The 17,071-nt window shown below is 35.7% G+C and overlaps 1 protein-coding gene across 1 annotated transcript in view; it reads right to left on the reverse strand.

The window, feature by feature from the left end:
- The window catches only part of LOC140137073 (uncharacterized), a 37,909-nt gene that overhangs the window by 7,406 nt on the left and 13,432 nt on the right, over positions 1-17,071 (reverse strand). The window contains exons 3-7 of the mRNA XM_072158731.1: positions 8,001-8,219; positions 6,419-6,685; positions 4,905-4,975; positions 531-636; positions 78-173 (exon numbers count right to left, since the gene is read on the reverse strand). Coding sequence (XP_072014832.1) covers positions 78-173; positions 531-636; positions 4,905-4,975; positions 6,419-6,685; positions 8,001-8,219 — 759 coding nt within the window. The remainder of the gene's footprint in view (positions 1-77; positions 174-530; positions 637-4,904; positions 4,976-6,418; positions 6,686-8,000; positions 8,220-17,071) is intronic.

Here is a 17,071-nt window from a genome sequence, read left to right on the forward strand (position 1 = left end):
ATGGCGGTGGAGTCCAGATTCTCTTTCTATAATTCTGTGATCATAGACAGCAAACTGTTAGTTTATTTGTAGCTGACCTTGTCCGTTCATCATAGTTACAGCCTTGATGTCATACATATCCTTCAAGTCTACACGCCACCAATTATGTTCTTTCAATGTGGCATCAGTTTCAGCTGAAGATAAGAAAAAGAACACACACGTTAAATTAAAGGATTAGGGTTAGGTTTAGGATCAGGATTAGGGTAATGTTAAGATTAAGATAAGGATGGATTATAGACAGGATTAAGGGATTCTGAAGTTGAGATTGGGGTGTTGGTATATATAAATTAAGCAAATAGTGCAAAAGCCTCGTCTGAATTGAGCATTCTCAACTGGAAATTTATACAATCTGGTTCAAACCTTGTAAATCAGAACAATTTACAATTTGACCTCTAGATGACTTTTGACCCTGGATACCCGTTTATATTTTTACATTTCATAAGATATTTTCTAGTAGTCTTTTTGTAGCAGAAAAATGGCTCATGACTTACTATGATGATCAAGTATCTGGCAGTGTTCTTCATCAAATAATCCCTCATTGGTGTTTCCATCAATGACATTGTAAGCTATACCTTCATCACGGTAATTAGTGGGATCCTACCAAAATAGTCACAAAAGATTTGAAAAATGGTGGATAATTACATACATTACAATTGAAAATATAACAGGCTCACTAAAATGTTTACTTACCATAGATTGACTTGGGAGCAATTATTGTACCGTATTTTGAAAAATACTTTCATGCACATAAAAAAGCAGAAGAAAAACATTAAAAAACATTGAAAAAATGCTAAATCAATCAAAATCAACCCTCAACTGTGTATTAATTAACCCAACCAGAATTGCTGGCAGGGCCAGCATAACCACTGTGGCTAAAGGCTGATGATCTCCTGCGTGGCATGCGAGGGGTCTGAGGTTCGAATCCCAATTCTTTGTTCATCTTCTCTCCTTTTTCATTTCTTCTTTCCCTTACGATAGCGAAACAACCACAGGCACGGTTAGGGTTAGTGTACGCGTTTTTCCTAGATTTCGGCCTTGTTAGCCCTAACCCAACCAGAGCTCACTAAAGCTCACTATTAAAATCACTGTCATATATACTTAGGGAATTTCTGGCCGGGTCAGCGTAACCCCTGTGGCTAGAGGCTGGTGATCTTCTGCATGGCATATGAGGGGTCTGAGGTTTGAATCCCGGGGGTACAAAGTGACTTCTTTATTCATCTTCTCTCCTTTTTTGTTTCTTCTTTCCCTTCCGATAGCAAAAAAAAGGGCATTGTTAGGGTTTGACCTATTTTATAATTTACTTTATCAATCAGCATGTGCAATTGAAGGAATACTTAAAAGAGGAGAAGAGACTGGGTATAGCGGTAGGTCAAACTAAACAAGGCGCTTGGACACGGTGGGGGAGTGTTGAACAATGCAACCTGTCTTGGAGCATTCTTTGGCAAATGGAAGCTCTTAGCATCTCATTTCTGTGCAGGTCAACATATGATCTATTGCCAACACCAGCCAACCTGAGCTTTTGGTATGAGGACAAGACAGACTGTTGTAGCACAAGGGAAAGAAGAGTACTTTGCAACATATTCTGAATGCATGTGCACCTACCCTTGCGAGTGGTATTATACACCTGGAGGCATAACATGATAACAATGTCCTCAGAGTGACAGTGGAGGCAGTCAAGCTGTATGTTGATCAGAATAATGTTTCACAAGCTCCAACCAACATCAAGCGTTACATATCATTTGTGAAGGGCTCTCGCCATCAGTCCAGGTCATACAGTTCTAGTTCAAAATCAAGCATCCTTTCTACAGCAAATGACTGTACATTAGGGCTGTACATGACACAAAACTATACAGCACGTTAGGCTACCATATTCTATCACCATACCAAGTTTGAAGTTGATCATTTATTTTGTTGGAGCTGCACAGTGGATTAATGAATTTGCTTCTGCCCGGACAGCCAAACAAACAAACAATCAGGCACCCATTTGGATGATAACATAAGCCCAACATATGTGTGGGGCCAAATATTGTTCACCAACTCACTGGAAAATCATTATAGACTTGAGTTTCAATATCTGTAACATTGGTACAAAGCGGGATGATATTTACCATGACATCAAATGTGACACGATCTGGTCCATGGGGGCCAAAGCCGGAGGCATTTTGAAAATTGAGTTACTGTAATTATTACATTATACATACAATAGGCTGTCATTTACTGAAAACAGCAAAGGTCTAGCATACTTGGTTCTAAAGTTACGACGTTTTTTGATGTCTATTTTTTATGTATTTTATTGTTTTTTACTCCACATTTTACCTTATCTCAGTATCAAATTTGCGCCCTTTGGCCCCCATGGACCAGATCGTGTCACAAATAAAATGTGTCATTTCCCACCATGTGGTATTTAAGTCTCGTGCCAGCAGGGTTTTCTTTAAGCATTTTGGTGAAGGGGGTATTTTAACAATTTGTGGACCCTTTCAATTGTGAATTTTCCAAAACATTGCCAAGGGTTTTTCAGCATTGCTCTCACCCAAAGATCCCTTATTTTCTCTTTTTATGTAGAAACCAAGACATACCTTGTTTCTGTATTGAAATCATGCAATATTTGAATGCATACATTTTCAAGATTTTGTACGCTTTGGACTTTGGACTAATTTATTTGAAGGGGTCCGCGAAGTTCATGAACATGTAAATATGTGCGATTTGTGCATTAAAGTAAACCCTGCGCGCCAGCGTCGAATGTGCCGATGGGATTGCTTTTTTATTATATGATATTTTCAATTTAATCATCAATCAGAATGGAGCTTTGCAAATAATTCACCCTAATTTTTTTTGCGTGGTGAAATTATTCTAGCAAGGTTGCTGATTGGGCCAATTGATAATGAAAACTTCTTTTTGGCCAATCGGCAGGTTGTTCTCATTAATGTTAATTAAATGCATTGAAATCGAATTGAATTGAAATGAATTTTGGGCGATTTTCATTTCAATGCATTGGAATTGAATTGGAATCGAAATGAGTGGGCTTGGGCGTGAATTGAATTGGATTGGAATTGAAATCATTGTGAGCAATGAAGAATTGAATTGGATTGGAATTGAAATCATGTTGAGTGATAAAGAATGAAGTGGAATTGAAATGAAATTCAGCTTTGATTTCAATTCAGCATTTCTATTCACAAGCAGATGTCTGTGATTCCAGATCATTCCACCTGTAAAAAGTGTCCTTCCCCTGTTCTAAATTCTGAAGGTCTATTCACACAAGAGGCTAAAGAGGTTAAACATAAAGTGTTACCAAACATATTGCAACTAATTATTCTGGAAAGCTTTCATTTTAAAATGATAGCATAAAATACACATATATTGAAGAAAATTTAAGTATGAAACAATTTCTCATACACAGGTATAGCTTTTTGAGACTTTTTTGGAGTTCTTCTTAATCTTTCTTTAGAAGAATATCTACTGTCTCTCTTGCCATGTGGAAAAATTATAGGTTCTATGTTCATAAAAACACTAATATCTTCTTGATGCAAATTGATTCTTAGCATTTCCAATGTTTTATATTGCTTGATATGAGATCCCCACCCCCAACTTGCCAAAGATCTCAAACTTTTGGCACTAATCATCAAGGCCCTATTTTTCTCAAGCTCCTAATATTTATGCTCAAAAGTCATTGTACATTTGAACAAATTGTGAGAAAACCATTAAGGAAAATTATCTTTGACAGCTTTTTTCACAATTTTTCAAAAGTACAAGGATTTTGGGTGTAAAATCTTTGGAGGAGCAGGAGAAAAGTAGGGGCTATCTAATAGTAGCCTATCAAAACCTTGATTTTTGACATCTTTGAGGTCAGTGAGGGGACAGGGTCCCATTATCGATCGTAACACACACCTTAAGTTTAGAAAATAATGTGCATGGGGAACAAGAAGTTAAGGCAAATATTAGGAAGTCAGTCAGTCACCTAAGAACTAAGAAGTTCCAAAGTTTCATAAAATAGGACCCAGAGGTCAAGGATCACATGCATTGTTTGAATGTGAAAAGTGTTAACATAACAATAAAGTATCTTTTGTTGAAATGCTTTTGTGACAGGTAGTGTACTTGATTTTGACTTTGTGTTGCTGACTCAAGTGCTATAAAATTGGTAGTAAAATTTAAAACATACACTGCAAAAACAGTGTCTAGATATTAAACACCATTCTAGACACCATCTTGTCCTCGACTTGTAAACATGTCTAAATGCTAAACATGTTTAGTAATGATGCCTTGTGTTTAGATATTAAACACTTGATGTTTTGAAGTTTGACATTTGTGTTTAGATTTTACATGTGTTTACAAACCGAGGACAAAAAAGTGTTCAATCTTTAGACACGGTTTTTGCAGCGTGCCTTTGGTCAATTAACACAAACTGCAACTGTATTGGAATTGGAATTGAATTGGAATTGAAATAAATGCTCAGAATTGAATTGAAATTGATTAGCTGTTAATTTCACTGCATTGGATTGGAATTGAAATGAAATGATTTTGAAATTGAAAAATTGAATTGGAATCAAATTGAATTAATTCTAAAGCAAGGTGGATTGAATTGAAATTGAATAGCAAGACTCCAGGTGTAGAAAGAATTGAATTTGAATAGAATTGAGATCAATTTTTTGGAGTGAAATAACAATAGTTCTCATGCGGTTTTAGAAGACGTTTCTAAAACATGTACTTGATGTTTTCAATGGTTAATGTTTTTTTAAAACATTGCAATAGCTTATTTGTTACTCCACCTGAATGATCCCCTATAAAATGACTCAATATTCAAATATCTTTTTTTAAAATGTCGATATTTCAACTGGTAACCAGAACTTTTTCAAGAACTTAAAACTTACATTATTTCTATCGGCAGTTTCCACAGCTTTATCTGCCTCTGCTAACTGGTTTTGAGACAGAAGTTTCAATACTGTAAATAGTGCAAACAAGAAAAATAAAATAAGAGGAGAAACACACTGCAATGAGGGCTTGGGTTGATTTGATAGTTCAGTATTCTTTTCTATACTTTGATCAGCTCGTAATAGGTGGGGAAATGTTAGGCTTTTTTTCTACGCCGAAAAGTAGACCCACGGTAAGTTGACCTGTCTGGTCTATATTTTGTGTGTTAAAGAAAGTAGGCGAAGTATATATAAGACTTGGATTAATAATTTGTGATGCTTCTGGCGAGATGTCACAAGGCACTTTTCAAAAAAAATATTTTGATATTATTCCACAATGTTATAAGGCCCGCCGATTACGAGCTGATCAAAGTATAACTCAGTTATCAATTCCCACACTAGCTCAGTTGAGTTGAACTTGAAATGGGCTACATGTATTCCAGTTGAAATCCATGCATCCCTATGGAAGACATGACCTTAATCTTCCACACAGGGGGTGTAGATTTCAAATGGAGTCACCCATTCCGGTAGCCCTATTTGACACTTACACTCCCTGTGTGGAAGATTAAAGTCAAGTCAAGTCAAGTCATTGACTAGAGTTTTGCCATTAAATGTTGGCTACCAACTGACACCAGAATTGAGCATAACTTATTAGGCAAAAAAAAAATTTGTTTGCTTGCCCTCCATCGACCGACCCAAAATTGGCCAAAATCAGGGTCGGCCCTTTAAAAAAAAAATTAAGTTTTTTGGTTTTTAGTTTGTAATGTTTTTTATTACTTTTTCTGTGTCTAAAATTCATTTCAAAGCTAAATTTGACCAACAATATTTTCCTTAAGAAGAAAATCATTACTGTAAACTCATTATAACATTATAACTGTACATTCCTGCATCGATGTTTCCTATAATTACTTTGAACTTGGCGCCTTAAGCCTGTAAGTATGCAGTCGTTCTAATTGAATTCATTTATAGTGTATCTTGCGTATTGAAGATCTGAAGTGAAGTATTGATGTATCTTTCCACATGACCAATGTTCATTGCCTACAGGCCTATAGAGTAGTGAGTCATTAAAAAATATATATATATTTTTCTGACTGTCCAACCAACCCCAAAATCCCACTTGAGGTCAAGCAAACAGTTTTTTTTGCCTTGGCAACATCACAGGAGATACGAATTAATGTAGAGCTGAAAAAATTGCAACTTTTTTGAAAGTTTTCACCTATCCTAACTTGTATCTAATTGGCCATTCATTGTTTTTCAAATGCAATTGGTCAGGGTTGGTCATATTTATACCCATACTCCCCCTGTATTATGGCTTTACACCTATCTTCCACAATTGGAGTGAGTATTTTATATGGAAGTTATCCAATTGTCTATTCTATTCAAAATTCATACTCCCTCTGTGGAAGACTTTAGTTAAATCTTCCACAGGGGTAGTGTGGAATTTAAATAGAATAGCCCAATCCTGCACTATTTACCTCCTTCACAAAACTGCCATAATGCCATGTTCCCATCCGGATCATTATACTTCTGCACCAGGATATAGTTAACATCAATAAGCGTAGTGTCCTGCCATGACACTATCTCACCGCCATTCCTCTTACCCACATGAATGGTAAAGTCATTTTGGTTGACTTCCACATAAAAATCCACATAATCTAAGCTTTGAAGCAAGTTAGCAGCAGGGGTGGTTATGACGCTTGTACCACTTCGATTAATGATAACCATGCCATTTTGTTGTAGTACTGTGAATAGAAAAACACAATAAAATGTTATCGACATGTCACTTTGGGATGATGCGGCCACAGTGAAGAAAGTGGAGGATCTTATTATGACACGGTAAATGCATTTACCGCCCATCTAGCACCACCTGCTAAGAAAGTAGACGTAGACCATTTTTGGACCATAATGTACATAAGGACCAGTGATTACACTGACAAAATTTTCAATGATATAGCTCCTTCACTTCTGGGTGATTTCTAAAACTTTTTGATACCCCCTCGTAGATGTGATCACAAGTTTAATAAGTGCATATATTGTGCTCGACATGTGACACTTACCAAAAGTCCAGTTATTTTTTATGTGCGGATAAAACTGACCAATTCTCACCTCAGGATTAAGCTAAAGGGCTCTAATTTTTTGCAGCGTACTGCTATCTTGTCTTTGCATATACCGGTAATATTGGGCTACATCAAATTCAAGCACTGTAAAAATGGAAATGTTCATGTTATTAATTTTTAGAATGGCAAAGACTTGATGAATTCATCTGTGAGGTCAAATTTTGAAGAAAAAAAATGCTAATTTTGGACAAAATCCCAACTTGGAGAAATTTGCAGCAAAAATGGTCAAAAAATGCTCAATTTTCAACAAAAAAATTATTAAAAAGCCTGATTTTGGCCCAAATTTCAAATATTTTTGGTGAAGTTGGTCAAAATTCAAAAAGTAAAAAGAATGGGTCCTAGATATTTTTATCTAGTTTTTAAAAATTAATAAAAACAATTTTTTTACTCAATAATTTTTTTGTTACATGGTCCGAAAAAATGTGGGCAAAAAAAACAAGTTTTTGGGGATTTTGTCTAAAAATTAGCATTTTTTGCCCAAATTTGACCTCACAGATGAATCCATCAAGTCTTTGCCATTCTAAAAATGTAAACTTTTATATACATTAGACCAACAATTAGCAGTTACATGTATGAGGCCCAAAAGTTTCCATAATTCCAGAGTTTAGACTACCCTTTAGGGTGGCTAGGAATATGTGATTTAAAAAAAACGCACAAATATGCGATTTGCCGCCAAAAATGCAAAATCAATAAAAAAAATATAAAAATTTATAGCGTTAATTTTGTTTTGCTGATTTGTTGAGTTCCTAATTTGTAGAGGCCGTAATGCAAGTGCTGCAATCATTTATGATTTTTTAAATAATTGGGGGAAAATCACAAAAAAAATACAATTTTGTATCCAAAAGGGGCAGATTTGTAACTAATTGTGTCCACTGCATACAGCTTTTGAAAATAAAATTGTAATCTTTTGGTGATTTTCCCCATAATTTCCTATACATACTTATCTGATAGAAGGCATCTGTATCTTGATTGATAATTTGAGATGATGAATGCAGGAAAATTACCACATCTGTTCCGGATTGAACCCGGAAATACTTGCGATTGTCCGGTTCCAATTCAGGAAAAAAAGGAACGCCTTGCCATGCTTGGAAAGGTTGAGGGGTTGCATCAGGTATTCCTCTGGTTTCAATATAATAATGAGGTGAACCACACTGGGAATCTGTCAACAACAAAAAAACAAAAACAATAATAAATGAATGGTTAACTAATTGCTTTTCAGTGAATGACAAGAATTGCTGCGAGGATCTGATGTAGCATGATACTTGGTGCCAGCTCAGAGAGCCATAATTTATAAGAGTATGGTCAGATCTAAGAGGGAGTTTGCTAGCACAGCATGGTATGGAGCAACTCCTACATCACTGTCAAAACTAGATGCAGTCCACTGGCGTACTGCTCGCATCATCGATCTCCCTGGAGAAGAACTTTCCTCTCTTCAAATTCAGTCTTTGGCTCACCGTAGAACAGTAGTTGCCACTTACAAAGAGAAACTATGTATCACAGCGTTTTACAATAAATAAGGTAATTTTCACGGTAAAGGGTGTAACTTTGGATTTTTAACATTTTGATCTGTAGTGTTCTAATAAAGCCACAGAATTCCATGATTTTTGGCCACATAAGTCATCTAGTTAGCAGCTACCTTGGGTAGCATAATCATCTTCGGGAGTTACTGCGTTCAGTTTTAGCAGGCTTAAATGTACCTAATATTGCCTTTTTGAAAAACTATAAAAAACAGCAACATTTTGGTAAAACCCTGTGTTTTCTTCAGTTAGTTCATGGATAATTTTTCTTATCCTGAAAGTACGGTCATATGTTCAGTAAACACTGCCACATTAGATTTAATTGTGAACAGCCCTGTATTTTTGAGAACCGGACTTGAGATTTGTCGTTTCGAGGCTTCATTTTCCGTTAACAATTGTTAACAAACTTTGTGGGTATAGCTTTGGTTCATAATTCTTGGTTATTTCTTCACTTCTTCTTGATTCATAACAGTTGATATCTTAACTTGAAATGGGTAACAAAAATTAGTCAATTTGCAAGCTTTTAAAATTTTTATAAAATCTTGACTTCAAAGAGCCGATTTTCTGTTAACTTTTTTGAAGCCTCCGAAAAAACTGTTCAGCAAGCTTGGGCAAATATAAATAAAATAGCTCATCCAATCTATTTATCAAAATGTAGCAAAGTAGATCCTCAAGTCACTTGTTTTTAAATCATGGAGATATATATATCACCGTTTGAAAATGGGACCCAATACAAACTTTCCGTTAACAATTGAAGCCTCCGAAACAAATGAGCCTCCGAAACAACAATAAGGTTAATTATCATCTATGCATATCTAAATTGGTGTGTTACATATTGATATCTGCATTGTAATTGTTACATGATATGTGCAGAATGTCATGAATTTAAAAAAAAATTGATATTATGGTTAATGTTTGAAAAATATACTGATACCCAAGAAAGCCTGTTTCGGAGGCTTCACATGCAAATAACACCATACTTAACAAATGGGTGAAAAAATTACCATGTTATAAATCTACAATATCTGCCGCATAGAATCATTGATTCAATACACACAAGAAAATAACAGCTTAGATGATCCCAACAGTGTTGTTTTCAAAAAAACTACTTCTGCAATGTTTAACCATTGTTAACATGAACTGTCACAACTGAAATTCAATACTTAGAAGCAAAGCATGAAAATTGGTAATTGTGATATTTTTTACCTATTTTTTCATGTCAACTTGTAGTAGTTAGCCAAATATTTTACTTTTATGATCACCTGTGTTGTTAATTGAAGCCTCCGAAACACAAATCGCTTGAATTCCCAATTCTAAAAAATAACTCCAATTTCTATGAAACTTGGCTGGGAGGTTCCTTTCATCAAGTAGTATTTGTACATGAAGTTAGACATTCAAATTATTTTAGGAACCCAATTAAAACTTAAAAAATATGTTTAAGGTTGGGAAATTTCCATTGCAAATGACCCTTGATGTTAAAAATTTTCAAAATTGCAATTACAAACTTAGCAAAACATGGTATAAAATTTAACTTATATCTGTTGACTTACTTTGGAATGGAATTTCACATGTATTCCAGCTTTCATGTCATAATTTTCTGAGCTTATGTAAAATACATTTTTTCTTAGATTTTAACCAAAATGTTATGGAAATGTCAAATTTTTTATCAGAAATCGAAAGGTTTAAGCCTTGAAACATTATTTTACTGGAATTTAAGTTGCTTCTATGCATGATTACAGTAAACAGAAACATATTAAGTGGTTTGAAATTTTGACCCTAAAAATCAAAAGTTACACCCTTTACTGTGAAAATGACCATAAATAAGAAAAACAACATACAAGAACAAATGACATATCAGATATTAAATAAACTAGCGGGATACCCGCGCTTCGCGCGGGTCCCCGCTAGATGAGTAAATGGGAGCGATCACTAAAACAGGAGGAATTACTTAAAAGGTAGAATCATTGAAAAGGTAAATTTTATTGTTCTAAACCTGATTTAACCTGTCCCTTCTGTCAGTTCATTTAGCTTCTTTCTTTCTTTTCAATTTCTTCTACATGGGCCTAGTTTGTTCCCATTTAAAAAAAAATTGCTATTTAGTTTGTGATTTTCCGTTTCCATGTTATTTATTAATTTAGGCCTAACCGCATTCCCATTATTTTCTAAATCTGTCCTTTCTTACGTTTCCCTTTTAGCTTCTTTTTTATATGCTGTTTAGCTTGTGATTTCCCGTTTCCATGTTAATTCTGTTCTCATTATTTTAGCTTCTCTTTTCTTATATTTCCTGATTAATTTTAATCTAATATAACTTTTTTTCTTACGTTTCCTGATTAGTTTCTTTCTTTCCTTCTTTATTTTGCTCCCGTTTTATATAGTTATTGTAACCATAACCCGTATCTTTTTGTCTTCTTTTTCTTTTCTTTTTTATTCATTTTATTCCTTCTTTCTTTTCAGTTTCTTCTACGTAGATCTATTTTGTTCCAATAAATATACGTTATTCTCCGTTTCCATGTTATTTATTTATTGATGTCATTTATTATTATTTGATATTTTATAAATCTACCCTTTCTTGCGTTTGTCCTTTTAGCTTTGACTTTTTTAAACATAGTTATTTTGTGCCCATTTTTTATATTTCCTGCTTAGCGTGTGATTTCCCGTTTGCATTTAATTATGTTCTCATTATTTTAGCTTCCTTTTTTCATAAATTATTTATTTATTTATTTACTCTAATCCACAACCCTGTACCCATAACCCATCCATAGTAGGCATCTTTTCAGTTTTGTCCTACTTTCTTTTCTTTTCTATTTCTCTGGCAAGGAAAGTTGGCCTATGCATATGCGCCGCGCCCGTGCGTGCGAGTCACATCACTTGTACGCCAACGCACTAACACCAACGCGCTGCCACTGCCAGTTAGTTACAGTACGCGCTACCACTGAGTTTTGACAATAAAAAAGCCCGGGAAAAAAACCCGGTTTTAACCATATTTGTTGACCGTTTTCAACCAAATAAAGTGCAATAAAGGCCTAGAATAAAATATGAAATAATATTGTACACTGACTGTCTGCACCCCGGGTCTCCACGCAGGCACTATCACCACTCTAGACTACCAGACCACTGTTTCCTATGTTACCTTAGTGATGACGCAAAGACCTGATTCACGCATCGTAGCCTTAATTTCTTGGCTGCCAACCTCGATGCAGTGGCGGAAAATGGGGCGCGTAGCTGGCGCGAGGGACGAAAAGCTCGTAAGATCATTATTAAATTATGCGCTGTTGTGCATCTAGATAGCCTGAATCATTTCTTGGCCACCTCGCAGTTGGCAGAAAACGGGGCAATGTTGCTCTGCATATGATTTTTTAATGGAAATATTATTACGCGGTTCACACTGTCCTTATTACCCACAATGCCACTGCGATCGATTTTGCATAGCAACACGACAGTTTTTTATGTTATTCTCTTAGTTACCATCAATTTCTGCAAAACGAATGTCCGATGGAAAAATGGCAGTATGTACCCAATCATTATACCACTAAATCAAAGCCGAAAGTCTAGGCAATTCGGAGAACACTCGCGCACAAGATGGGCAACCTTCCTTTTATTTATATAGATGAGTCTTTAGATTAGACCGGAAGGTTGCCAGCATTGGCGAGTGGCGGATATGGTGACGGAGTTTGTTCCAAAGAAAAGATCCTGCTACAAAGAAGGCTTTATCACAAGTTAGAGTGTGTGTATGCGGAACAATGAGAAGCCTGTTGTAGCACATTGGTGACAAGTAAGATATGTATATTATAGGGGCAAGGACTACAACTACTGTACTGAAAATTCAGCAACTCAAAGCAAGTAGTTATTGATTTATTGATCAAATATTGATTTTCCCTCATTTTTGACTGTAACTCCACTACTGTTGTCTATGCTGAAATAAAATTACCAGTGCAGTAGTTGTAGTCCTTGCCCCTATAATATACATCTTACTTGTCCCCGATGCGCTATAATTTTTGAGAAAAATGCAAAAATAGGCACAAAATTGGGCAGAGGTGTAGTACCCCCTTAAGATTGTTACACTCCATGCCTTGTTTCTTTAAGGACAGGAGTGATGATAACTATGTTCCATCACATGTTCTACGGGAATGCCCCTGATTTACAATGCTAACTACTAAGCTCCAGACTGACCCTCGCCTTCACCGCTCAGTTAGGTCTCACAACCTTGCAGTTCAAATTCCAAGATCTAATCTTGTTAGTCATAAACGGCTCTTCATTCCATCTACAGCCTGCACATGGAATGCACTCCCGCCTCACATTCCAGGACCAGCTTTTGATTTGACTCCATGGAGTTGGGCCCTTCTTCCATAAATATTGGGTTAAAGAGGAATTTTGTTCATCCATGAAATCTGCTTTTCACTACAATAAACTTTCTTGCTAACATATTACATGCTTCTACTTGTGCAATTAATGGATAATTATCAAATTTCTGTAGCTATTTACAAATGTACAAATTTGCTTACTGAACTGGCACTTGCAGTATCATAATTTCAAATGTATGTTATATTGTATGTTCATGTATTAAAGGTCCCCTGAAGATAAAAACATTCTGTCTATAAAACTTTTCCAAAAATTAAGTTTCTTTTAAAATAGTTTTAATGGAGTTGGGCCCTCCTTCCACTCAGGTATTCAATTGCAGAGTACCACTTATATACATTAACATGAAATTTTTTCAAAATTCCGACCTGCGCAAATCGTTAATAATAATAATAATAACAGGCTCTTATATAGCGCCCTTAACCCAGAGGGTCTCAAGGCGCTTAACAAACTAAAAACCAAAGTACAGCATAAAAATACCAGTAAACTTAAGTCTACAATTTACAGTCAAATCTTAGAATAAAACTACAGTTTGATTTAAAAACTAATATTATACAACAGGAATAGCATATTAAAAGCGAAGACAAATAATACACAATAAAAGAGAACAGAGAGCAGAATGTCATGTCGTGGTAGCCTGTATATCAGGCCATCGAATGAGCAAGGAAAAAACAACAACAAAACCACGACATCAGGACATTCTTCCTCTGGACATTATTCCGCATGATTGCACAAAAAAATACAGTAAATACAGTTTATAAAGTCAATTGAATGAGATTGCACATGACAACATTATTGATTAAATAGGAAAGTCTTGAGTTGTGTTTTGAAGACATTGATAGATGGAGCAAGTCGTACATGCAAAGGCAAATTGTTCCACTCTTTGTATGCAGCTTCTGCAAATGATCTTCTACCATACGCTGTGCGTGGGCGACGGCAAGGAGCTTTGAGGAGGTTTTGCGTCGAAGATCGAAGAGTCCGGTATGGGGTATAAGGTGTAATGAGAACCGAATGAGCTCTGCTACAAGTCTTCAAGTAGTCGCTCAGCTGCACGATCTATTGTGGGTTGAAAAGCGTAAGTGTAGCCTACTGTAGCGTCATGTAAAATAAGTACCCGGATGACCGGGGTGACCTATAGGGGATTAAAAAACTGTGAAGTAGCACCATGTGCTTCTATTGTCAGAAATTAATAATTTGTTCTGGGTCTGATTATTCGGACTACATTCACATCAAGACACTGACTTCAAAGGCCCACTTTAATATTTAACCGTGACTTTGCCCATGCCCCCCCCCCCCCCCCCCCCAACGTAAGAGACAACCAGCGATGGTGATTGTACGTGTAGCGACAGATACAGATCATACAGATACAGATAACTGTCCCTTCAATCTTCTATGGTGAATCCTTTTGCAGCTTTAAGCTACACTGCAAGATTCTCATCTGTGTGACGCCGATGTCACCAGAATGTCACTCCATCGGAAACTACACCTCGGTTTTCCATATCGCCGGTCCGAAATAGCCGGGTAGCCAGCCTCCTAGGTTTCTACAGAGTGACTTGGCGGCGTGGTGATTTTGCAGGAGAGTCACACCGGTGTGACTACGTGAATGGGCCTGGGTGCTCAGTACCGGCGTTTTGGGTTGCCGGTTTTGCTTTTATTGCCATATTTTTTATATTCTCTTGATTTAGTCAAATAATATTCTTAATTTCTTGCTTTTTTAGGGGATTAGGGAGGGGAAATTGCAAACTGGACTTTAAGAATAAGGGAAATATTAGATGAATAAAATAAATGTGTTAGTAAAAGAAATAAACATGATCAGTAAACAAAGTATAATTCAATAAACTAATATGATGAATAAAATACATTTTTGTTAATTGGTGGTTATTTGAATAACTAAATAAATAAAAGTTAAGAAATAAATAAACAGGAAGAAACCAATAAACGAAGAATGGAAGAAACAAAGAAACACTTGAAAGAAAACAACTTTTTCAAAAAATTGCAAATAAAGAAGTTAAAAGTAGGAATATTATAAGAAGCATGTAGGCCTATTGATGAATTAATAAACTGAAACTGAAACTGAAACTTAAAATATTAAATGTGTAAAATAAATAAATAATTATAACAATAATAATTCATAACAAGCATTAATATTTGCGTGATAAAAAATAAGACAATTTCAAACAAACATTGCAACAGGCCTATATTGATGTGACACCGATTTATAGGCATAGGCCTACTTTGATAACGTAAAAAATTAACATGAAAAACAAATCAAACTATATACCGTAGGCCTATAAAAACACCATTTTGAAAAACGGAAAAAGAAAATAGCACAAGCCAAAGTTTTGCATAAACTTACGGCAGTAAAAGTATAAATTCGCAGTAGACCTTTCAGGAAAGTGACAAGAAGTAAAACAAAATGCATGCTAGGCCTATAAATCAATTTTAAATATAACAGAAAAATTCTTGCTTCAAAATAAGTAAAGTTTTAGCAAATCAAAATGTATAAATTGAAAATGCTAGGCCTATAATAGGCATACTTTGCGAACTTCGGCTGAAAATTAATATCTCTTTTAAAACTTTAAAAACACAATTAAGTCTTAAATATAAAAAAGTTTCATTAGGCCTATATAACGTTATCATGCAAAATATGAAAAAATAGGCATAATTTGATAGCAAAACATGTCATCTAACCACTGAAGTAAACAAAGCAATGATGTAAGTTTTGTGGGAAAACAAGCAAACAAATAAACAAAATAAAAATGTTTGAAGTGAAACAAACAAACAAATAAACCAAGAACAAGAACTGCAAATAAAACACACAGTTGCTGAGGTTATTAAGCAGGCAGCACGAAAAGAATTAAAATATTATAAAAGAGACAACAATAAATAAATGAAACAAAATGAATCGGAAGTCTCACAGTTGAAATATAAATGATAAAGAATGCAAAAGCACGATAAAAACAAAACAAAAACAAAGACGGCAGTAGAACCACAGACCCACTGCATCAATCAATTAATTATAAAACCAGCTCCTTCCATTCATGGCGTATACAAGCAGTAAACAAGCATGATACGCGATTTGTCATCATCAGCGCAGATTTGGTAGATATACGCGCGCGTCCCCAGAGTGTTGAACTCATAACAGGGTTCGGTCAACGACCTTTCGGCAGCGTAGTCCCCTTGAAGTTCGCCGACTGTGAACCGAGCGGGCGACGCATGGGGCACTGGCTACGGAAGTCACTTTGATGTGACTACAAGATGTGGACCACTGTCGGAATCTAGTCGGTGGTGTACATCATGAGTCGCCGAGGCGGCATCGAGCAGGTAACACATCGGAGGCTAGCAGTTGTAGTCACTACGTGATGACACTGCTGCATAGTACCCTACTGCCTTGTTTCCGATGTAGTCACTCTCCTGTAGTGACTCTGTCGGCCACCATAGGGTAGGTTATTCGGGAGTGACGGCGGTAGTGACTTCAGAGTTCCAGTGCGATGTAGTCACTCTGTCGCCAGGAATTTTGCAGTGTATACTGTACATGTTGTCATGTATGGTGCAGAATGAGCATGCCAGGAAGCTTAAGTTACTTTCTAAGTTTAACAGGTGTGACAGTCCATGTATTACTTATTGTACTTCAAAAAAGTCCGGTGCTAACTAGTGGTGGGTGACTAAAATTGTATAAACTGCGTTCATGCACTCTATTTACCTGTTTTTAGCAACGCCTTTCCATTCAAAATGTACTAAATTGTAAAAGACCGCTGTAGCACGGGCTGTTCGATTTGTTGCGTACACACAGCCCATCACCCAAACAATTCAGGGCGCACACAAGTGAAAATAATTATTGGAATATTCAGATATGCAATGCCAAATCAATCAATCAATCAATCAATCGATCGATCAATCAATCGACCGATCAATCAACCATCGATCAACCAATTTATCGATCAATCAATCAATCAATCAATTAATTATTTAATTCATTAATAATTAATTAATTAATTAATTAATTTTAATTATTTGATTGATTGATTGATTGATTGATTGATTGATTGGATGGTTGATTGATTGATTGATTGATTGATTCAGTCATTTTGTCATTCATTCATTCATTTAACAATTTATTCATTCAATCATTAATTAA

The sequence above is a fragment of the Amphiura filiformis genome, chromosome 17 (genome assembly GCF_039555335.1).
Source record: "Amphiura filiformis chromosome 17, Afil_fr2py, whole genome shotgun sequence".
In the NCBI taxonomy this organism is placed as follows: Eukaryota; Metazoa; Echinodermata; class Ophiuroidea; order Amphilepidida; family Amphiuridae; genus Amphiura; species Amphiura filiformis.